Raw genomic sequence first — 24,302 nt, forward strand, 5'->3', positions numbered from 1 at the left:
CAAGATGGTCACCATGGAGGCTTCTGGGAAATGTGAAACATCCATTTTTCTGATTGGCTATTTTATGCACTTTAGAAAAATGTACAATTGTAAGAATCTGGACAAATATTCCAACAAAAGTACTTAACAAACCTGACAAACGGCAGCCGCCACCAAACCTCCCCGAGGTGAAGCATTGAAGAAGTTAAAGTATTGTATTTTTCCATCTCTTTACTTTTGTTTTTTGTTTTTTATTTTTTTTAATATTTATTTCATTCATTTAAAAGAAAAACAGAAAAGCAAAAAACAAAAGCACCACAATACCAGAATGAAAAGGAGCAGAAAGAAGAACAAGTCTTATGATTTCTGCCCCTTTTAACAATACAATCTTTCAATATACAGCATCATAGTCAACATTATTTAACAGATTGCATTTCTTTAACTTGTCACATACCACTGACCCATTTCATAATTATGACCATTAATTAATAGATTACATCACTGACAGGTTACATTTAAACTTAAGACACTCCAAACATTATATAACAGTTTACTTTTTTTTTTTTTTTTACTTTCTTGCAGCCCACTGACTTACTTCATAGTTTCATACTTAATACATCTAATTTAATATGTTTTTAAAATAATTTAAGCGACCTTAATTCTTTAATTTCTTTATTAAGATTGTTCCATAATTTGACACCATTTACTGCAATACTCCTTTCCTTTGGTTCTAAATCTTGGTTTTTTAAAGACTTCTATTCCTTTCAATTTATAACTACTTACTCTTTTTTCAAACATATTTTGAATGTTTGTTGGTAAAGTATTTTTATTAACTTGGTACATCGTTTGTAATATTTTCAAATCGACTAAATCATGAAATTTAAGTACCCTATACTTAATAAACAATGGATTAGATGGATCTCTAAAACCACTGTTACTAATCACTTTTAAAGCTCTTTTCTGCAAAATAAATAAAGGTTGTATATAGGTTGTATATGTTGATCCCCAGATTTCTACACAGTAAGTTAAATATGGGACAATCAATGAATTGTACAATGTTAATAAACCATAACTATTTAATGAATATTTTACTTTATGCAAAACAGCAATGGCTTTCGCTATTTTTCCTTTTATGTAATTTATGTGTGACTTCCATGTAAGATCTTCATCAATCATGACTCCTAAAAATTTCATTTCTTTTACCCTTTGTATATCAATTCCATCTATTTGTAATGACACATTATTTTTTTCGCTCTATCATTAAACAATATGAAATTTGTCTTATTAATATTTAGTGACAATCTGTTTATATCAAACCAATGTTTTTTTTCCAACTCTGTATTTATCACTTGTGCTACTTCCTGTATATCTGATCCAGAGTAAAACAGCGTTGTATCATCAGCAAATAAAATGCTGCCAAGCACATTGGATACATTCACAAAACCATTGATATACAAAATAAACAGTTTGGGTCCAAGTACCGATCCTTGTGGTACTCCATAAATAATGTTACACAATTCTGATTTGGTATTATTTATCTGAACAAACTGTTTTCTATTTTCTAAGTAGCTTTTTACCCACTCATATGCAACACCTCTTATTCCATATTGTTGTAACTTGTGGAGCAATCTTGAGTGGTCTATAACATCAAAAGCCTTTTTCAGGTCAATAAAAATACTTACAAAATAATCCTTATTATCTATTGTTGTTGATATTTTCTCTATTAGTTCCATAATTGCCATAGCTGTCGAATGTTTTGTTCTGAATCCATACTGAGCATTATTTAAAATATGATGTTTCTCAATAAATTTATCCAATCTTGTTACAAAAACTTTTTCCATAATTTTAGAAAACTGTGGAAGCAATGATACTGGCCTGTAATTAGAAAAATTATGTTTGTCTCCATTTTTATATAATGGGACTACCTTAGCAATTTTCATTTCATCTGGAAAAACCCCAGTTGACAGAGACAGATTACAAATATAAGTAAATGGTTCAATAACAATTTCTATTATACTTTTTACAGTCATCATGTCTAAATCTTCATGGTCAGTTGATCTTTTGCTTACACAGTTTTTTACAATATTTCTTATTTCATCTTTTTCCACATTGTCCAGGAAAATACTATTGACCGTATTTACCAATGTTGTTGGGAAAGTGTCGGTACACGGACCCACAACAGGGGGCGCAAAGGAACGGACAATGGAGTAGGTCAAATAACAACACTTTACTGTTGTGAATGTGCACAACAAATACAACAGATTACAACAATAGATCAGAATCAATCCACAAAGGTGTCGTGTGGGCAGGCTCGAAGATAGGAGACACCTGTCCAAAGCAGAACCGGAACCACACGATTTCCTCCGCCACCAGACCCCGGGAATACTGGAGCCGCCAAGTCCCGAACTCCCAGGTGGCCACTGCCTCCGCGTGTCGGACCTGGTACTGCTGGCGAGGAACAAAAACACAATTAAAGGTGGGCGCGTTTGCACCCAGTAATCCGCACGGCAGGAAAGCTACCTCCACCTCTCGTTGGAAAAAAGGTCTGTTATCACTCACAAAAATCACAAAAGGTTACTGTCAAGCAGTCAGCTGAGAAAATTACCTTCCAGGTAGAACGATATCTCGGCAAAGAGGTGGAGACGTCGTCCTGCTGATGTACCCCTGCTGATTGGTAACAGCTGTTGCAGGTGATGCGCGACAGCTGTCACCCTAGCTGCTCCTGTGAGGCGGCTGCGCCCTCTGGTGCCTGGAGCCCGCACTCCAGGCAGGGCGCCCTCTGGTGGTGGGCCAGCAGTACCTCCTCTTCTGGCGGCCCACACAACAGGACCCCCCCCTCAACGGGCGCCTCCTGGCGCCCGACCAGGCTTGTCCGGGTGGCGGCGGTAGAAATCGGCCAGGAGGGCCGGGTCCAGGATGAAGCTCCTCTTCACCCAGGAGCGTTCTTCGGGGCCGTACCCCTCTCAGTCCACCAAATACTGGAAGCCCCGGCCCATCCTACGGACATCCAAAAGCCGGCGTACAGTCCAAGCCGGCTCGCCATCGATGATCCGGGCAGGAGGCGGCGCCGGACCCGGAGTACAGAGGGGTGAGGAGTGATGAGGTTTAATCCGGGACACATGAAACACAGGATGGATCCGCAGTGAGGCCGGCAGCCGAAGCCTCACTGCGGCTGGACTGATGACCTTCAGGATCTTGAATGGGCCAATGTAACGGTCCTGTAACTTGGGGGAGTCCACTTGGAGGGGGATGTCCTTTGTGGATAACCACACCTCCTGCCCAGGCCGATACGCAGGGGCCGGGGTCCGCCGACAGTCTGCATGGGCTTTTGCCCTCGTCCGGGCCTTTAGCAAAGCAGAACGGGCGGCACGCCACACCCGACAGCACTTCCGCAGGTGGGCCTGGACCGAGGGCACACCGACCTCTCCCTCAACCACCGGAAACAACGGGGGCTGATACCCCAGACATACCTCAAAAGGGGAGAGGCCGGTGGCTGAAGACACCTGGCTGTTATGGGCATACTCGATCCAGGCCAAATGGGTACTCCAGGCCGCCGGGTGTGCGGCAGTCACGCAGCGCAAGGCCTGCTCCACCTCCTGGTTTACCCGTTCTGCTTGCCCGTTGGTCTGAGGGTGGTACCCGGACGAGAGACTCACCGTGGCCCCCAGTTCCCAGCAGAAGCTCCTCCAGACTTGCGAGGAGAACTGGGGACCGCGATCGGAGACGATGTCTGTTGGAATCCCATGCAGCCGGACGACGTGGTGGACCAGGAGGTCCGCTGTCTCCTGGGCTGTTGGGAGCTTCGGGAGGGCCACGAAGTGGGCCGCCTTGGAGAATCGGTCCACTATCGTGAGGATGGTGGTGTTACCCTGGGACGGCGGGAGGCCCGTGACAAAATCCAGGCCGATGTGGGACCAGGGGCGATGAGGCACAGGCAGCGGCTGGAGTAAACCTGATGCCCGGCGATGGTCAGTCTTGCCCCTGGCGCAGGTGGTGCAGGCCTGGATATAATCCCGGACGTCGGCCTCTAGGGACGCCCACCAGAAGCGCTGCCGGACAACTGCCACGGTTCTTCGCACCCCTGGATGACAGGAGAGCTTGGAGCCGTGACAGAAGTCCAGGACTGCAGCCCTAGCTTCTGGTGGGACGTATAGTTTGTTCTTCGGCCCAGTTCCGGGGTCCGGGCTTCGTGCCAGGGCCTCCCGGACGGTTCTCTCTACGTCCCAGGTGAGGGTGGCCACGATAGTGGACTCCGGGATGATGGGTTCCGGTGGATCCGACAACTCCGCTTTGACTTCATCTTCATGTACCCGGGACAAGGCATCCGATCTCTGGTTCTTGGTCCCGGGACGGTAGGTGATCCAGAAGTCAAAACGGCCGAAGAACAGTGACCAGCGGGCTTGCCTGGGGTTCAGCCGCTTGGCGGTCCTGATATACTCCAGGTTCCGGTGGTCAGTGAAAACCGTGAATGGCACGGACGTTCCCTCCAACAGATGTCTCCACTCTTCAAGAGCCTCTTTCATCGCAAGGAGTTCTCGATTGCCGACGTCATAGTTCCGTTCGGCCGGGGTCAACCTGCGGGAAAAATAGGCACACGGGTGAAGGACCTTATCGGTCTTCCCGCTCTGGGAAAGCACGGCTCCTATCCCTGAGTCCGAGGCGTCCACTTCAACCACTAACTGGCGACTAGGATCGGGCTGCACCAGAACAGGTGCAGACGAGAAGCGCCGTTTCAACTCCTTGAACGCGGCATCGCAACGATCCGACCAGGTGAAGGGGACTTTTGGTGAGGTCAGGGCTGTCAGGGGGCTAACTACCTGACTGTAGCCCTTAATGAACCTCCTGTAGAAATCTGCAAAGCCGAGGAACTGTTGCAGCTTCCTACGGCTAGTGGGTTGGGGCCAGTCTCTCACCGCCGCAACCTTGGCCGGATCAGGAGCGACGGAGTTGGGGGAGATGATAAACCCCAGGAAGGACAAAGATGTGCGGTGAAACTCACACTTCTCGCCCTTCACAAACAGCCGGTTCTCCAACAACCGCTGCAGGACCTGACGTACATGCTGGACATGAGTCTCAGGATCCGGAGAAAAGATGAGTATATCGTCCAGATATACGAAGACGAATCGGTGCAGGAAATCCCGCAAGACATCATTAACCAATGCTTGGAACGTCGCGGGGCGTTTGTGAGGCCGAACGGCATGACCAGGTACTCAAAGTGACCTAATGGGGTGTTGAATGCCGTCTTCCATTCATCTCCCTTCCGGATCCGAACCAGGTGATATGCATTTCTAAGATCCAGCTTAGGAAAGATTTTGGCTCCATGCAGGGGGGTGAACACGGAATCTAATAATGGCAACGGGTATCGGTTGCGAACCGTAATCTCATTCAGCCCCCTGTAATCAATACATGGACGAAGTCTGCCATCTTTCTTGCCCACAAAAAAGAAACCTGCCCCCATCGGGGAGGTGGAGTTCCGGATCAGCCCGGCAGCTAATGAGTCCCGGATGTAGGTCTCCATTGATTCGCGCTCAGGTCGTGAGAGGTTGTACAGCCTGCTGGACGGGAACTCAGCGCCTGGAACCAAATCAATGGCACAATCGTACGGACGGTGCGGGGGAAGGGTGAGTGCCAGATCCTTGCTGAAGACATCAGCAAGATCGTGGTACTCAACCGGCACTGCCGTCAGATTGGGAGGGACTTTGACCTCCTCCTTAGCCTGGGAACCGGGAGGAACCGAGGATCCTAAACACACCCGATGGCAGGTTTCGCTCCACTGAACCACCACTCCAGACGGCCAATCGATCCGGGGATTGTGCTTTAACATCCATGGGATGCCCAAAATCACGCGGGAGGTAGAAGAAGTTACAAAAAACTCAATCTCCTCCCGGTGGTTTCCAGACACCACCAGAGTTACTGGTTGTGTCTTGTGTGTGAGTAAAGGGAGGAGGGTGCCATCTAGTGCCCGCACCTGCAATGGCGAAGGAAGCGCCACCAGAGGGAGCCCTACCTCCTTTGACCATCTGCTGTCTAGCAGATTCCCTTCTGACCCCGTGTCCACCAGTGCTCGGGCTTGAAGGGTTAAATCCCCGCTCAGGATTGTGACTGGGAGTCGTGTGGCAATTTGTGTGTGTCTCACTTGAATGTCTTGACCCCCCCTTAGCCCAGTCTCTAAGGGTGAGTGTTGACGTTTTGGCCATTTGGGGCAGTCTCTCTGTGTGTGCTCTGTTGAGCTGCAGAGAAAACACTCTCCACGGATCAGCCTCCCCATTTTGGCCCTGTGCGTTTCCCTAACAACGTCACCAGGGGGAGCTGTTGCCCCACAAAGCGCTGCGGCTGTGGAGCGTGGGGAGGGCGGCCCCTTTTCGAACCCGGAAGGGAGAGGGGCGGCGCGTATCCGGTCACGTCCTTCGCCTCGCTCCCGACGGCGTTCCTCTAACCGATTGTCTAATCGTATAACGAGATCAATAAGCCCGTCTAAATCTCGCGGTTCGTCCTTGGCCACCAGGAGCTCCTTCAGGACCAACGACAGTCCGTTTACGAAGGCGGCGCGGAGGGCAGTGTTATTCCAGCCGGACCTCGCAGCCGCGATGCGGAAGTCGACTGCATAAACAGCTGCACTCCGGCGCCCCTGTCTCATTGACAGCAGCACGGCTGAAGCGGTCTCTCCTCTATTTGGGTGATCGAACACTGTTCTGAACTCCCTCACAAACCCATCATATATCAGAAGGAGCCGTGAATTTTGCTCCCAAAGCGCTGTAGCCCAAGCGCGTGCCTTGCCGCGAAGCAGATTAATGACATAAGCTATCTTACTAGCATCAGTCGCGTACATGACGGGACGTTGTGCGAAGACGAGCGAACACTGCATAAGAAAGTCCGCGCACGTCTCCACACAACCCCCGTACGGCTCTGGAGGGCTTATGTATGCTTCCGGGGAAGGTGGGAGGGGTCGTTGAACGACCTGTGGAACGTCACTGTTACGCACAGGGTCGACAGGAGGGAGAGCCGCAGCAGCGCCCTGAGGGCGCGCTTCCACCTGCGCGGCGAGAGCCTCCACCCTGCGGTTAAGGAGGACGTTCTGCTCGGTCATTAAATCCAACTGAGCCGTGAAAGCGGTGAGGATCCGCTGCAACTCACCGATCATTCCTCCTGCGGACGCCTGTGCGCCCTGTTCTTCCATTGGCCGTTCAACAGCCGGTTGACGCCCCTCGGGATCCATGACGCTGGCCGAGATATCCTGTTGGGAAAGTGTCGGTACACGGACCCACAACAGGGGGCGCAAAGGAACGGACAATGGAGTAGGTCAAATAACAACACTTTACTGTTGTGAATGTGCACAACAAATACAACAGATTACAACAATAGATCAGAATCAATCCACAAAGGTGTCGTGTGGGGAGGCTCGAAGATAGGAGACACCTGTCCAAAGCAGAACCGGAACCACACGATTTCCTCCGCCACCAGACCCCGGGAATACTGGAGCCGCCAAGTCCCGAACTCCCAGGTGGCCACTGCCTCCACGTGTCGGACCTGGTACTGCTGGCGAGGAACAAAAACACAGTTAAAGGTGGGCGCGTTTGCACCCAGTAATCCGCACGGCAGGAAAGCTACCTCCACCTCTCGTTGGAAAAAAAGGTCTGTTATCACTCACAAAAATCACAAAAGGTTACTGTCAAGCAGTCAGCTGAGAATATTACCTTCCAGGTAGAACGATATCTCGGCAAAGAGGTGGAGACGTCGTCCTGCTGATGTACCCCTGCTGATTGGTAACAGCTGTTGCAGGTGATGCCTGACAGCTGTCACCCTAGCTGCTCCTGTGAGGCGGCTGCGCCCTCTGGTGCCTGGAGCCCGCACTCCAGGCAGGGCGCCCTCTGGTTGTGTGCCAGCAGTACCTCCTCTTCTGGCGGCCCACACAACAAATGTACATAATTTATCTTCTATTATTGGTTTATTTCCCACCAGACTTGACCCTACATTTGAAAAATAATCATTAAACCCATTTGCAACTTCTTTTATATCATATATCTCTTTATTTTCCTTAACAAAGTAATTTGGAATAGTTTCTTTCGTTCCATCACTATCAATCACACTTTTTATAATTCCCCATGTTACCCTCATATTATCTTTACTCAGTTTCATTCACTTTCATTGTATGTAGTAGAAGCAGGGTGTATTTTTTAAAAGGTGCAGCTATTGGGCCCTTTAAATAACCAAAACACTCTTCACTACAATATTTGTTTTTTCTCAACTGCTTTGGAAGCTTGCTGAAGTTTATTCAAGGCAACTGACATTCCTTTTGAGCTGGGACATGTTTCACAAATCATCCAAGTGGCTTCTTTAGCCTCAACTAAACTTCAGGAAGCTTCTGATCTTCACCTGGATAACGGAGAACTTGGAGAAAGCCTTCTGCTTTCTAATGATACCAATGCACCAGCACTGCACCACAACTGCACTAGTGCATTGGTGGAAACGTTGCAGTGTGCACTAAATTGTGGTGGGTGGAAGATGGTGCTCTAATTCAGGTTCAGATATAACTGAGCATCCTTAAAAAGCAAGACACTGAACCCCAAAATTGCACATCATTCAACAGAAACGTGTAGAATATATGTAGAGAATGAAGAATGTGAAATACACAAACAAGAAACAAATGTCTATATGATGACTTTTATGTGGCGCATTCTGTAATATATCAAAATCAACTGAAAAGCAAAAACATACTTTGATGTTGTACAGTAAAACTGATTCTATCGTACATATGGTTCCGCTTCAAATTAAATTAACACTTTGCATTGGAAGTGATCGATTTGATTTAACACCATGATAGAGTTGATTAAACACTATTTGGCACAGATTCTGTTCAATTCTGCAAAATTTACATCGTTTTCTGCAGTAAACATAAAATAATGTTGAAAGGTTTATGCACAAATATTTTTTTTCACCACTCGTGCAAGCCCTAATGACCTGAATATAAGAGAGCTGTGTTCCGTGGCAGAATATGCCTTCTGTTTCATCCATAACTTTACATCTCACTTCAGCCAACACATGCTCTCCATCATTCGTATTCTAATTTTGTCAGGCAACATATTTGTAAAAGATTTAATCAGTGTCTGGTCAAGTTCCCTCTAACTTTAAAAGCAGTGATCTAATAATAGTTTGATGCTTTTTCCATCATCTAACAGCACATCTAATCCGGTACAGTAAGTGGATTTAGTAAAGATAAAATAAGAAAATCATCTGGTTATGAAAGAGCAGAAGCAGCTTCAGAGAAGGGACTGTTTCCTAACTGGAGAGTTATGGTGTGTGGATAGTTGTGCTCAGACACAAAACTTTCACTTTGTTCACTTGAAGTAGTGAAAGATCTGCAACATTCATTGTGTAATCCGGGAAATAATCCACATTTTCACAAGAGATATCTGTACAAAACATGCATTTTCTCTGGAAATGTGATGAAATGCAGCACAGAAGTGTAATAATGGATAACAACAAGTCAGAAATTATGCTTTTTTTGCAGCGAATTTCCCGGTGAAGGTCCACACCAATGCTGGATCATTCACTTAAGCAAAACATAACCCAGAAAAATTTTTTATTCAGTCTAGTCTGATCTGGGTCAGGCCCAATTCTATTGCCGAGGGCCTCGGCTCTGTGTGATAATTTGTTTAATAGCCAAGTGGATCAGAGTGACGTATCATCAGGCCTACTCATGCAGTGTAGAGCTCTAGTAGGACCAAGGACTATAGGATCTGCTCTTGGAGATCAAATACCCAGCAAAATTTTCCAACTTTCCCGGCTCCACCCACTGATAATTAACAAAGTGATGTGTAATCAGCCAATCAAAAGCTCAGAAACACCAGACTTGACTAATGGTAAATGGACTGCATTTACATAGCACTTTTCCATCTACAAGAGATGCTCAAAGTGCTTTACAATAATGCCTCACATTCAACCCAATGGCTCACTGTACACCGGGAGCAACTAGGGGATTAAAGTAGATATGACACCTAAAAAATTAGGTAAAACTGATATAAATATGAAAATATACATACAGTATAGTAAGTTGAAAGTGGTTTTAATCATTATCACTGAGAAATAAAGGTTGTACAGCTTCAAAAAAAAGTGTGTTTCTTGGAAAGCGCACTGGCAGCGTTCCATCAGCGGTCACGTGATGCCGTGACGTCACAGCATGTAGAGTCCCGTCTTTATCTGTTAGATTGACAGGAACAGATGGACCTCAGCATGGACAGTGACGAGATCGAGAACTTTTCTGACTCCTCTTCAAGTGCGGATTATTTCTGATTCGGATCCTGAGGATGTCGCAGCAGTGATTAGACCCTACAGATTGGAGCCGTATCTCTCGGACGAACATTCAAACCAGGAGCATTCTGGCAGTGAAAATAATGCCGACGGAGCTTATGGCGGAGCCGAAGCAGAGGCAAGAGATGTGCCAATTCCGATGGATTTTGAAAGACTGCAGAATATGGAATGGTAAGGGAGGCTTTGATTTTTGTTGCTGCTGTTTATAACACTATAATTATAGCATTTTCAATTCTAGCGTCTGTTTACTGCCTTTGTTATTGTTCCGGAGCCGTGATAGTGTAGCTACTACTTGTGGACCACCGTCATTACCTTCGGGTTTTTGCCATTTTCGAGTGCCCGGCATTGCATTCATCCGTGTTTAGTTACGTTATTTTCACAAAGGAATAGGAAATAAACAGCGAAAGTTTTGAAAAAGATCGCCGAAAACAACAGTGAACATGCCGCCGCCGTGTTTACTACGTATTGCACTGATATTTTTACAAGTTCCTTGACCATTTCAAGAATATTGTGAACATATTATTTGGGGTTGACATTTTATGTGTTCCTGTGAGCGGTGCGAGAACATGGAGATGGTAGAGGAAAGTGCCGGGAGCAAATGCGTGTGTGTGAGCGGAGCGAGCAGCAGCCTGACATTTTGTGCATCGCACAACACCGCAGCTTTCGATCAATCTGCCTGGACTTGAAAAGGCTAAAACCTTTTGCCCTTGTGTTTGTGCAATATGCTGCGACACACTGGTCAGGTATATCGACAAACAAGTCCCTGACAGCTGTGTTTAATCAAAGTTTCTGCCGCTAAAAACAGTGTACACAACGGCCACCAGGCGCGCAAGCCGATACGGTCTACACGCAATGACGTATTTCAGGTTTGGTGCTCAGTGGGAAGCTGGTCACGGGGCGTGCACATTTTTCAGTGGTGGGACGTTCAAATGTGTATATAACGGGAGAACCGCGTCCATTTTCCCAAAACGCTTAGGTTGACCAAATTATATAACCTTTGTTACATGTAATAAGACTATGTTGTCTTTAAGTGTCATATCCACTTAAGGACCTTGCCCAAGGGCCCTTAGTGATTTTCTGGTGAGGGTGGGATTTGAACCGAGGATCCTCTGGTCTCAAGCCCAACACTTTAACCACTAGACCATCACTTCCCCTCATCTAAAAGGCTTTGCAAATCATATAAAAATGATTATATACTTAGACTAACATTAATATGTGGAACTAGTTTGGTGTTTCAGGCTATGTGCACCAGGTACACGATTTAACTATTCAAGTGGGAAATTCCAACCTCTCACTTGACCTGGAAGGCACATAAGGCTCAACAAGATCCTTGGTAAGAAGACATGTGACCATTGAGTATTTTGTATGTCAAACTAAAAGCTGAAATTCTCTCTTGGATGCCATAATGTCATTGAATTTCCTATGCATTATAAGTCACTGGAACACATCTCAAGTATTGCTTTATTAAAACATTATAGTCATCAATTCTCAGGCATTAAAGCAACAATATAGAGGGGTTTTGTTGTACGCTACATCAATGGCTTCCAAGTCATTTTCTTGGTGCAATAACTGATAATAGGGAGACTGACATCTATGACATTGCTACAATGCCCACGAAATGTCTACTTTTTTATGATAGAACATTTCTTGTGAGAACTGCAAATTGTGCAAAATGCTTCACAAGGTACAACGCACATCAGGCCCAAGATTGAGATTTCTTAGTGATTTTCCGGTCAGGCTGGAATTTGAACCGAGGATCCTCTGGTCTCAAACCCAACGCTTAACCACTCGACCATCACCTCCCCTAATCAGATGTGGTTGCAGCAGGTACAGTACATGTGGGAAACATGCAGGTCAGGTGATCTCCAGGAGCAGAGCTGGTGACCCCTTGACTACAGGATCAGTTGTACATATTAGTGGAGGCCAACATATGGAATCTCAGCATAAATGACTGCGATAAGTACTCGATTTATGCAGTCATCACCCAGCACATTACCTCTGCTGGGATTTTAGTCATGATCTGTTTGTTGTTGAGAATCTGAAATTTGTGTCAAGTAGTATTTCAAGGAATTACAGGACCAACATCGCAGATGAGTTGGAGCCCCACAATGCTTCAACAGTCTATCACAACCACAAGTCACAGTTTTATACTTCAAGATAAGAACAATTTCCTTGAAACAGTGAGGGGAATGGCACACGTTTCACGAGCCCTTGTTGGCCTTTCAGTAAAATGTGATCTTAAAATATCTTCAACCAGTGTTTCTGTTCATCTGCACAGCCGATGCTTCAACCACAGTGTGTCAGAATGACAGAGAGGTTTTTGAATTTGAAACGATAAAGGATTTCACATAAACACAATGGGGTGGAGATGTGAAAAGTCTCCTCAAGTACCTCCATACTTGAGGGTAAAAAATATGAGATATGTCTGTTTGCACAGATTAGTATAACCTGAGGTCATGTGTACAGGTTGTTTTACAGAAAGTAAAGCAGCTCTTACACCTTGCTGAGTTCAGCGCCATGTTTTCCAGAGCAGTGCCCCACTACAGTTTATTTGGTCCCAGAGGAATACCAGTATGTTGCTCCTCACATATGACCAGAACTCAGAAAACTTTGCTAAAACTCATGCCAGTTTGGAACAAATGTAAAAATTCATGGAGCTCAGTAAGACTCCCAGCTGCCTCGCTTTTGACTCGGCACATATCTGTGTCCAGTATTTATCTAGAGGATGTAAAGAATCACTCTGAAATATCAGGAGTTGAGGATGGTGTGCACGTCACACCTTCGTGATACCATCCTGTGCAGAAGGCAGGTAACGCCAAGGCGGCTGGGAGTCTTCTAAGCTCTGGAAGAAAACAACTTTTCCCGACTTTTGCAAAATGGTGTGCCAGCGCAAGAGGACTCTGTGTCAAACATGGCTGGGCAGAAGCTGTTCTGGGGCAACCAGACGGCATGCCCCGAGTTGTACCATGGCACAAAACAGAGTTGAACAGCAGCGCAAAAAGTCACTAGAATTGTTACTGACACTGGCGTTCACAATCCATTAAAATGACTGAAATGGTGCATTCAGAGGGGACTAAAAATCGTCATGAAACTCTGGAAATAATTACATTACCCCATATCCCCATGCGAAAATAATTCCATTCAAATATGGTTTATAAGCAGGAAAACTGTTGTTTTTCATAGCAAAATGAAAAACATGACAAGTAACACTGAGGGACAAAAAAATGAGATGTGCATAATTAAGTATATTCACCTTATCTTTCCACAAATGTTGGCAAAAATAGCAACTTTGCTTCTCTGCCTTTTTCAGGTTGAAAACAGCCTTGGATCAGGTCTATTACGCAAGTTTGGTTTATTTTTGGAAACATGTATGTTGGGCATTTCTTTTTCCACACTGGCACCAACGTTATGGTCTTGTGGCCTGCTGCTGTTTGTGTGTTTTCGATTACCTGTTTCAGATGTAATTCTGCTGCATGTGGCAGTGTTGGTTTGTGCAGATGTTGCAAAGAAAAAACAAAAAGCAAATAAGTGGCAGAGAGAATGATCTATTGTCAGTGTGCGAGTGGCCCTTGTGCTTTGCACTTAGAAAGCTATGGGTAAATGCCGGACTAATGTGGTAGCACTGGAGTATCCAGGGTCCCCAGCCTGCTGGGCAAAACCATCCATATCTGGTTTAAAATAACCACGCCTGAGACTTAACCTTTTCCAGAGACAAATGAAATGAAAATATACAGTGTGGTGCATCAGGAGCAGGCTTCATTCATAGGGGGGCTTTCTGCTAGCCTGACCTGAATTACTGCTCTGTTCCTGGAGGGCCACTGTGAATGGCACATGTGGAGACAGGACACATTCATCTGGGTAGCTCTACTTTACATCATACAGAGGGCTGGAAAACAAAGGCCCTTAAAAAAAAAAAAAAAAGCAGGAACACACAGAAACACAAGGACAGATATATGCACCCCTGCATGCACGCATACATACATGCATACATGTATGCACGCATGCATGCATGCATGCACCCATGCTCAGATCCCCCCTTATAAACACATGCAGCCGTGCAGGTTGCAGAGTAAAAACCTCCAACTCCAGAAAACCACACGATCAACTTTCCAGTTGAAAATGATGAAATATGAAATGGAGTATTACCGCTTGGAATGGCAGTCTGCCCGGGACGGTGCTGCTCCTCTGTCACATTGTCTTCTACTGCCAGAAAAAGGGAACAGGGAAGGGGGGTGGAAGAAAAGAGGGGAGAAAGAAACAGATAACGGTGAAAAACAAGTCAGACACATTGAGATTTCCTTCTTTTTTATTATTTACTATTGAGATTTTCCCATATGGAAACTCCAAGAGACTTTCAGCAGCTTTCGACAGCTCAACCTGTGGTTTGGGAACGCGCTTAAGCCTTTCATATGTATGAGGTTTGGCAACAAGGCAAACAGCCACCCACGTAAATAACATATTGGACTGGGTAATGACGTGATGAATTATGAACGTCTCCCATGAAACGTCCGCCCAACATCAACATCATCAGTGACCAAGTGAAAAACACCTTGATGGCTGCGTTATGCCTTAGCGTCCCAGTGAGTTAGATTAAACTAAACGCTAACATAAATCTGGTTTCCTTAAAGCTACATAGTGCGTAGGATTTAGGGGTTAGTTGAAATGGAATGTAGCATTCATAAACATCTGTTAATTAGTGCATAATTCTCTGCAAAAACCAATCAATGCATTTTCACGAGCTTAGAAAGAGGCATTCATATCTACATGGGAGTGAGCTCCCCTCATAGATGCCGCCATGTCAGTAAAGTAGTCCAAAAGGGACATATTTACTCTGCTTTTTTGCAGAAAAGGAATCCATGGTTACAGCCCTAAACACTGTCTACTGTTTGCTAACAGGGCTATTCCACAGGGTACCATTCTACTACCGTCGTCCATGGGATAAAACAGCTTAATCCAGCTTGCCTCCTAACTGGCTGGCTTATAAAGTGCAAACCTAGCAATCCGCAGCAAAACAAAAGTAAGCCAAAAACTGCAACAAACGCTGTTTCCGCTTCAAATTTTCACCCCAATGGAGCACGATCAAACACATTTCAAGCCATGATCACTATGAATACCCCGACTCAATAAGTTCGAACATGACTGAAGCAATAAAGGCTACGAATACCTGGAAATTACCATGTACTATCAACGAATTCGAGAATCGGGATGAAATTTTTGAACAGTTCAAAAATTGGATCCACACTGCAAATCTGTTGGCGGTGATGGCTGAAAGTACTACATATACCAAGTTTATTCAAGATTGACAAAGATGGATCAAGTAGTTGCTATGATGCTTCAAAACACACACAGATTTGCTATTCAGGATAAAATGGTAAGAAACGGCGCTAATGTAGGCTAAAGGGCCTTTCACACTGAATCCGTCAGACCAATGCGTCAACGGATCGGGATCCGTCGAATCCGTCGGATGACGTCAGATGCGTCGCTTTGGAAGCGGCAAAAAAAAAAAAAAAAAAAAAAAGTGGGGGGCGGAGATTGCCACGTTACACTCTGGCTGTTTCCACAATCTGAAAAAGTTCAGCGATCGCCATGTTGAATTTGGGTCGCCTGAACCACAAAAAAAAGCTTTAAAAAAAAAAAGCACTAGAACGATTCTCCCATCACCCTGCTGGGAGAAGCTTTTTTTTTTTCAGCTACTTTTCGGAGTGACGCCGACCAAGGAGGAGGATGGACGAGGAGGACCGATGATCGAACCGCGACAGCGGACCAAACCACACGGAGAAGCCGGCCTTCAGGCATCATCACTGGGCAGACCGAGGCGGGCAGCCGGGGTGATGGAGCAAACCCACTCAGTCCGAAATCTTCCACTTTTTGGATATATGCGAAGTCCCAGTTTGCCCAACAGAGTTTAGTTCTGCAGCTTTATCGAGGTGAGAATAATGTAAAAATAAAATGTGGCGTTTACTTAAATGCTTTGAAGGTTTAATGATTGGCTAACGTTAGCGTAGCCTTTTAGCACAGTTGATCTGAGGGAACACTTTAATTTCTAAATGGTTCAGTCTTTTTATTTTTACCAAATAAAGCTACAGCTTTTTTCAGACACCACAAAAGCTCAACTTTAAATAACTTATTTTTTCGGGCGTTTTTTCCATCGGTTTTTTTTTCCGTTTTTTTTTTTTATATATGAACTGTTTAGTGTTTCTTTATATTTAAAGAAATATTTTTACTTGTCCCAATCACGAACATTTGCTGTGCAGACAACCAAACTTCCATTGATGAGCTGAACACCACGAAGTCCAGTCGAAAGAAAACATATCTGCTTTTCAGCAACACCACCAGAGTTCAAAGCTGCAGAAGAGACCTTCATCTGGTCCCAAGAATCCAGCAGAACATCACCTGCTTCTAAAGCACAAATTTGCACGCGCTAAGAGCTGGGACGCCATCATCACGATGATCCAATCATTAGTCACATGGCACATGAACAGCTTTCAACGCCTCCACAAGAGCGCCGGCCTTGAAAAACAAGATGTCTGCTTAGTAAAAGGTAAAAAGCTTTTCTTTAAAAAAAAAAAAAAAAACACACACAAGAGTGTTTTTGGAAGTGGTAAGACTTCTTCGTGGCATGTCAAGTAAAAGCAATGAAATGGATTTTAACAGCGGGAAGAGAACAAAAGAGTCTCCCACCTGTTCCATGTAAAATGAGGGTCTCGCTGAGGACTTCTTACGCCTCTGCTTTTCCACCCCTGCAGTTGAAATGCATTCTCCATTATGTCTTTTCTTTCTAGCCTTTCATTTTCCTGGGCAAAGAGGAAGGGTGAGTCTGACAAGACCTCCCAGTAGGGGAGTGCGGCGGCGGCGACTGCCAAAGCACAAACTGGCGCACTTTTAAAATTGCACAAAAAATCCTGTACTTTGCATAATTAAGGTGGGATCCTATGGTGGCAGAAGCCTTTTCCTCGGGGGAGCACGAGTCAGTGTCAAATGTGGTGTCAAGCCTCGGTGAAAAATGAAGAAGAAAGTGTTGAGTTGTTTCTTATGAAGATGGCGGATGGGGGGGGCACACAAGAAACAGCTACGTTTCTCTGTCAGGCCTCGTTCAGCCAAAACTAAACTCCCAAGGAGTTTCTCCGAGAGGCATTTGTTCAATTTTTGATCGTCTGACTGGAAAGATTTCCTTCATGCCAACTATAAGTGCTGCACACAGAAGATAAACAAATCACCATAGGTGTGGTAATTAATTACCTAAATCAATTAGAAGTGATGGAACAGACGTAGTTGGACAACTTTATGTCCCTCTGGGATGCAAAAGAGGACTGCATCCAGCAATGCAGAAACGTTGTCCTGTTAAAGGAGGCCTTATAACTGCTACCCTGAGAGTTTAATGAGTTTCTCCAGCACTGAGCACAGCCTTGAATTCAACATCATTGAAATGGGCAACAGTCGGATGTTCTAATGCATGCCCCATAGTTCCAACAGGGACTGGTGATGGAAGCTGAAGTCTTTGCTTTGATTACTCCCCTGGTTGGAGAGTTTGTGCAGAAAATTGTAGTTCACGACGCCATCAGAACTTAAACATTATGACACATTTCTACCACTGTGAACATGGTAAAATGTTAGCAATAGGATGTCTGTACTGTCACCATGATATGTAAAGAACATTCAGAACATTAGAAGTTCCGGTGGAAATGCTTCACTGCTACTGAAGGTTCCAGAATGCGGACAGGAATGGTCTCACATAGTATATTGTTTTGAATATAATTTTATATGATAATTTTTTTCTTGGAAATACATTTTTAGAAGTTGGGTTGCCTTATATTCAGGGTTTACACTTTTACATGTCATGTACAATTCAGCAGTAAACTGCACCAAATACCCATGAAACAAGTGTGCCATTCAGGGTGGAAGCAACCCAACTTGTTACCTAACAGTGCTACGTGATTTAGAAAGAGTTATCACCGTGAAAAGAGCATGGCTCAAAATTCAGGAACGATAACCAGCAACTAAGGAGAAGTTATAATGGAAACTTTAAGCTCATGGTGATAAATGCAGCAGAGTCATCAAACAACTCTCAAGCAGCAATGAAATGTGGTGTGAGATCATCATGCAAGAACATGATAAAAACTGATGGATTGGCACATCCATGCAAGATAATTTAATTCAATTTAGTTGGGACTGCATATATTTATTTATAAATAAATGGACTGCATTTATATAGCGCTTTCCCATCTGCATCAGACACTCAAAGCTCTTTACATTAATGCCTCCCATTCACCCAGATGTCAGGCTGCTGCCATGCAAGGACCTTGCTCAAGGACGCTTAGTGATTTTTTGATCAGGCTGGGATTTGAACTGAGGATCCTCTGGTCTCAAGCCCAACGTTTAACCACTAGACCATCACCTCCCCAATATTAGATAGAAATCCTGCCCATAACTGAATTGAGTTCATCCATTTGTTCAAAAAACTGAGTCACTGGATTGGATTTCACCTAATAAATATACACTCAACAAAAATATAAACGCAACACTTTTGGTTTTGCTCCCATTTTGTATGAGATGAACTCAAAGATCTAAAACTTTTTCCACATACACAATATCACCATTTCCCTCAAATATTGTTCACAAACCAGTCTAAATCTGTAATAGTGAGCACTTCTCCTTTGCTGAGATAATCCATCCCACCTCACAGGTGTGCCATATCAAGATGCTGATTAGACACCATGATTAGTGCACAGGTGTGCCTTAGACTGCCCACAATAAAAGGCCACTCTGAAAGGTGCAGTTTTGTTTTATTGGGGGGGGATACCAGTCAGTATCTGGTGTGACCACCATTTGCCTCATGCAGTGCAACACATCTCCTTTGCATAGAGTTGATCAGGTTGTCAATTGTGGCCTGTGGAATGTTGGTCCACTCCTCTTCAATGGCTGTGCGAAGTTGCTGGATATTGGCAGGAACTGGTACATGCTGTCGTATACGCCGGTCCAGAGCATCCCAAACATGCTCAATGGGTGACATGTCCGGTGAGTATGCCGGCCATGCAAGAACTGGGACATTTTCAGCTTCCAAGAGTTGTGTACAGATCCTTGCAACATGGGGCCGTGCATTATCCTGCTGCAACATGAGGTGATGTTCTTGGATGTATGGCACAACAATGGGCCTCAGGATCTCGTCACGGTATCTCTGTGCATTCAAAATGCCATCAATAAAATGCACCTGTGTTCTTCGTCCATAACAGATGCCTGCCCATACCATAACCCCACTGCCACCATGGGCCACTCGATCCACAACACTGACATCAGAAAACCGCTCACCCACACGACGCCACACACGCTGTCTGCCATCTGCCCTGAACAGTGTGAACCAGGATTCATCCGTGAAGAGAACACCTCTCCAACGTGCCAAACACCAGCGAATGTGAGCATTTGCCCACTCAAGTCGGTTACGACGACGAACTGGAGTCAGGTCGAGACCCCGATGAGGACGACGAGCATGCAGATGAGCTTCCCTGAGATGGTTTCTGACAGTTTGTGCAGAAATTCTTTGGTTATGCAAACCGATTGTTTCAGCAGCTGTCCGAGTGGCTGGTCTCAGACGATCTTGGAGGTGAACATGCTGGATGTGGAGGTCCTGGGCTGGTGTGGTTACACGTGGTCTGCGGTTGTGAGGCTGGTTGGATGTACTGCCAAATTCTCTGAAACGCCTTTGGAGACGGCTTATGGTAGAGAAATGAACATTCAATACACGAGCAACAGCTCTGGTTGACATTCCTGCTGTCAGCATGCCAACTGCACGCTCCCTCAAATCTTGCGACATCTGTGGCATTGTGCTGTGTGATAAAACTGCACCTTTCAGAGTGGCCTTTTATTGTGGGCAGTCTAAGGCACACCTGTGCACTAATCATGGTGTCTAATCAGCATCTTGATATGGCACACCTGTGAGGTGGGATGGATTATCTCAGCAAAGGAGAAGTGCTCACTATCACAGATTTAGACTGGTTTGTGAACAATATTTGAGGGAAATGGTGATATTGTGTATGTGGAAAAAGTTTTAGATCTTTGAGTTCATCTCATACAAAATGGGAGCAAAACCAAAAGTGTTGCGTTTATATTTTTGTTGAGTATATGTAGTTCCAACTACATTAAACTACATTATCTTGCATAGATGTGCCTTATTTGAGTTGAGACTACATATATTTATTACATGGAAATCCTGCACATAATTCAACTGATTTCATCCAAAGAGCCACTTTTTCAGTGCAGGTCCACACACACACACACACACACACACACACACACACACACACACACACACACACACACACACACACACACACCAGTATCACAATTTACCTGGCAAACACTACCATTCACAAGTTGAAAACACTAAATAATGATCTTTAAAAAATTCACAAAATTTGTTAATTTATTACTCAAATATTAAAATTCGATTTCAATTTATTTTCATTTATATATCACCAAATCACAACAAATTTGCCTCACCATGCTTCACACAAGTAAGGTCTAACCTTACCAGCCCCCAGAGCAAACACACAGGTGACAGTGGTAAGGAAAAACTCCCTCTGATGATTTGAGGAAGAAACCTAAAGCAGACCAGTCTCAAAGGGGTCACCCACTGCTTGGGCCATGCTACTGACACAATAGACAATACAAGAAATTATACAGGAAATTTTGGGAGATTTGAGAGACAAAACAGTAAATAAATTTCTCCATGTACTGGATGATTATTTGGTTAACAAATGCACAATTTTTCTGAAGTTGCTAAAGTTGATTAGGTGTTTCCAACTTTTAAATGGTGGTGTAGAGTGGGCCTGAATGAATCAGAAAATGTACTAACTAGTTAGCATTAAGCTAAATTCTAATGTCCCGTGGCGCTATCTTTGCAGCACTAAATGATTTTGTGATGACTAAAACTTTTTTAAAACCTATTTATTGTTCCTAAATTTGGCATAGGTTGCCTACACACGTGGACTCGACCAAGCATCCAGTTGGACCTTTGGTTGCAGTAGCATCATGCGACCGCAATCCTACAATGGACCGTTGACACTCAAAGAACTGGAGTTATGCATATAAACTAAAGTTCTGTTCATGAGTTTGCTGAAATTTCAATATGTGTTTTGTTGATGCGTTTCCTTTGGTGATGTGTTTTGCACTCCGGGGCTACCGTACATTAATTTGCATGGTTTTTCCACCTGTCTCCAACATAATTAATAACTACCTGGGTGAACATAAATCTGTCAAGACAAAGGCTAAACTCTTATAATGCATCACTCACACACACACACACACACACAGACACACACCAGCTGAACGTTTTGTGCACACAAACATCCGGCCAGTTTTAATTAAGATCTAACGCTCACGATCGCCTCATTATGACTTAGCGAATACAACTCAGTTAACGTCATATATTGTTAACGCATCACTGGCATCACTTAATTAATGTTTGACGAGCTGCAGCGTATCACTCAACCGGTGACACGCTGTAATCACACTTTGTTGATACAATACCAAACACACATGGGAGCGTTTCAGCGCAGCGCCTTTGATTTTCAAAACACGGAGCAGGAAAAAAAAAGAATCCCACAACAAGTGGCCCAACATTACAGGCCACTAATTAACAAAGCGGCCACACACACACACACACGCCAACATGGAGGTAGGGTCACTAAACCAGGACTGACATGACTCAAGATAATGCAAGACAAATTTATTTCCCATAAATTTAAAAAGGTGCAAAACAGGAAGATAAAGAGGCAAAAAATAAATAAAAATCCCTGATGCTGCTGCATGCGCTTCGTACTGTAATAAACCAAATTCATTTGTTAGACACAAATAAGCAAAACATTCCAAACTCCCAGCAGCTTGTACCCTTTATAATCCATCAAATGAGCTCCTGCTGTGCACGAGACTGAGAGCGAAAGATGTGCATGAGCACGTGCACGTGTGTAGCAGCACTTTAATTTTGCTTTTTAAACACTTTTTTTGTTGTTTCGCAGAGGAGTATGTAGAGTCTTGTGCAAAAGCCATCAGCACCTTCTGCAAAACAAAGTGGTTTTAGATCTTTTTTGTTGTTAAAGTACAAAAAGAAGATTCAAAAGAAAATCCTGCAGAGAATGTTTTATATTTTATATAAAAAGCACACTTTTTCAAGATAATATATATTTAGATTTACAGCCAATGCTCAAATCCACAAAGCCAACAAACAAGGAAAATAACCAATAAATAATAAATTGATCAACATGATATTATAAAACCATCAAGATATATCACTGGAATTAAAAATCATTTATGATGTGTGTTCACAAAGATATCCATTCTTTAATCTTCAATGGTGGGTGATTTTATTAGAAGCTTTTCATTAGTTTTGGTGCATCTTTGCTTCATGATTATTTAAAAAGGAATTTGTGTGAAGATTTACACACAATATTCCACAGGAATGAACTGGGACCTCAGCTGGTAACAATGAGCTCCACCACCAGAGGGTTTTGGGCTTCAACATTTCTTTGTTGATGGTCCACAAAAGGTAGAACAGAGATATGCTCGTGAAGGTTGGTGAAAATGTTCTGGCTGATACAAGAACAGATTCTAGGGATATCCTGATAATTTTGCAAAGATCTGTATTGAGCCTAATCAATTTTTTTTATTATTAATTTGTATCAGTTTGTTAAACACAAGTCTCACACAAACATCTCGACTGAGCTGCAGCCACCACCCCATGAGTGGGTTCAACTAGGCACCAGCAGCACCACTGTACATGTTTGAAAAGCATATTTATGCTCTGCTTCACTTCGAATGTGCACCAAATCTATTTTTGACAGATGTAGCATCTGTTGTGCTTCTGATCGGCCAAACAGATAAAAGTCCCGGTCAACGCCTCCTTTTGGATGATGTTCCACTTTTGAAAACACTTGCACATAATAGATAAGAGCTATATTTTTAAAACATTATTTTTTTGCCAAAATAAATTTATAAAATCACTAAGGAGCAGCTTGGCTTGAAGGTATTATTTTCTTAATGTATTGCAGAGGTGTACAGTTCTCAAAACTCTACACTGGGTTGACTTTAATGCACCTGTAGTGTGTCCTGTACAAGTGTATTAGGTCAGAAACTTTCAGATCAGGACACAGCATGGCCACATGTCCAAACTCAGATCAGTATTGGAGCCAAAAATGACTTGAATGAGATATCACGTATAAGCAGATCATATAGTGACATGATTGATAACATAATAACAATATTGCTAATATCGAAATGACGCCTCTCCCCACCCCATCCCCCCACACTTTTGAAGGCATAAAGACATTTTTACATATAATTACAATTAATGTATATTCTGATGATGATGAATGCTTTTTTTTTTTAGTTATAAAAGCCACCAGTCTCACCAGGATTTACCAGTCAGGTATTATGACCCTGCGTGTTCTAGTTTTAATACAATCCTGCAATAAGTGGAAATGATATATGCCATATATAAAAAGTTTGCTTACTTTGTTATTTTGTAATAAATATATTAAATCATTAAGGAACAGCTCCTATTAAAGATATATTTCCAAAATAAATGGCAGAACTTGTAAACTGTCAAGTATGGATCGACTTTAATGCGCTTGAATCATACAAGTATCAGATTGTTACTCTGTATCTGAACACCCTTAATATTAAATTACTCCAATGAACAAAACAAACAAAAACAGAACATTAACTGTTAACCATTTCCATGATAGGAATTTTAATGTTTTTTAATTAAAATGAGTCCATGACCTCACTAATGTGAAAGCCACTTAAAATTTCAGAAACTCCACCTCAAGCTGTGAATTATTAAAGCAGTTACGGGTTCTTTTTTCTGTTGATCCACAAACCGTCTGACGCTTGTGTGTGCAGGTATGTGAGCCTCAATAAGCCGCGAACACGCGTGACTCATCTGCTTGGTTACAGGCAGCTCGAACCATCCAGCGCCCAACACAAAGGCTGTGTAATCCGCCCTGACTGACCGCGAAGGAGAC

General features: G+C 43.8%; 1 protein-coding gene across 5 annotated transcripts in view; it reads right to left on the bottom strand.

Annotated features, from left to right (window-relative positions):
- LOC117522219 (zinc finger protein 521) overlaps positions 1–24,302 on the bottom strand; it is a 296,467-nt gene that overhangs the window by 266,049 nt on the left and 6,116 nt on the right. For 3 of the 5 annotated variants that reach the window (XM_034183611.1, XM_034183610.1, XM_034183608.1), the window contains exon 2: positions 14,434–14,490. Coding sequence is in view for 3 of the 5 variants with exons in the window: in XM_034183610.1 (XP_034039501.1) it covers positions 14,434–14,490 (57 nt within the window). In the remaining 2 variants the exon portion in view is untranslated. The remainder of the gene's footprint in view (positions 1–14,433; positions 14,491–24,302) is intronic. The other 2 variants (XM_034183612.1, XM_034183609.1) reach the window with 1 other exon arrangement.

The sequence above is a fragment of the Thalassophryne amazonica genome, chromosome 12 (genome assembly GCF_902500255.1).
Source record: "Thalassophryne amazonica chromosome 12, fThaAma1.1, whole genome shotgun sequence".
NCBI classification, from domain to species: domain Eukaryota; kingdom Metazoa; phylum Chordata; class Actinopteri; order Batrachoidiformes; family Batrachoididae; genus Thalassophryne; species Thalassophryne amazonica.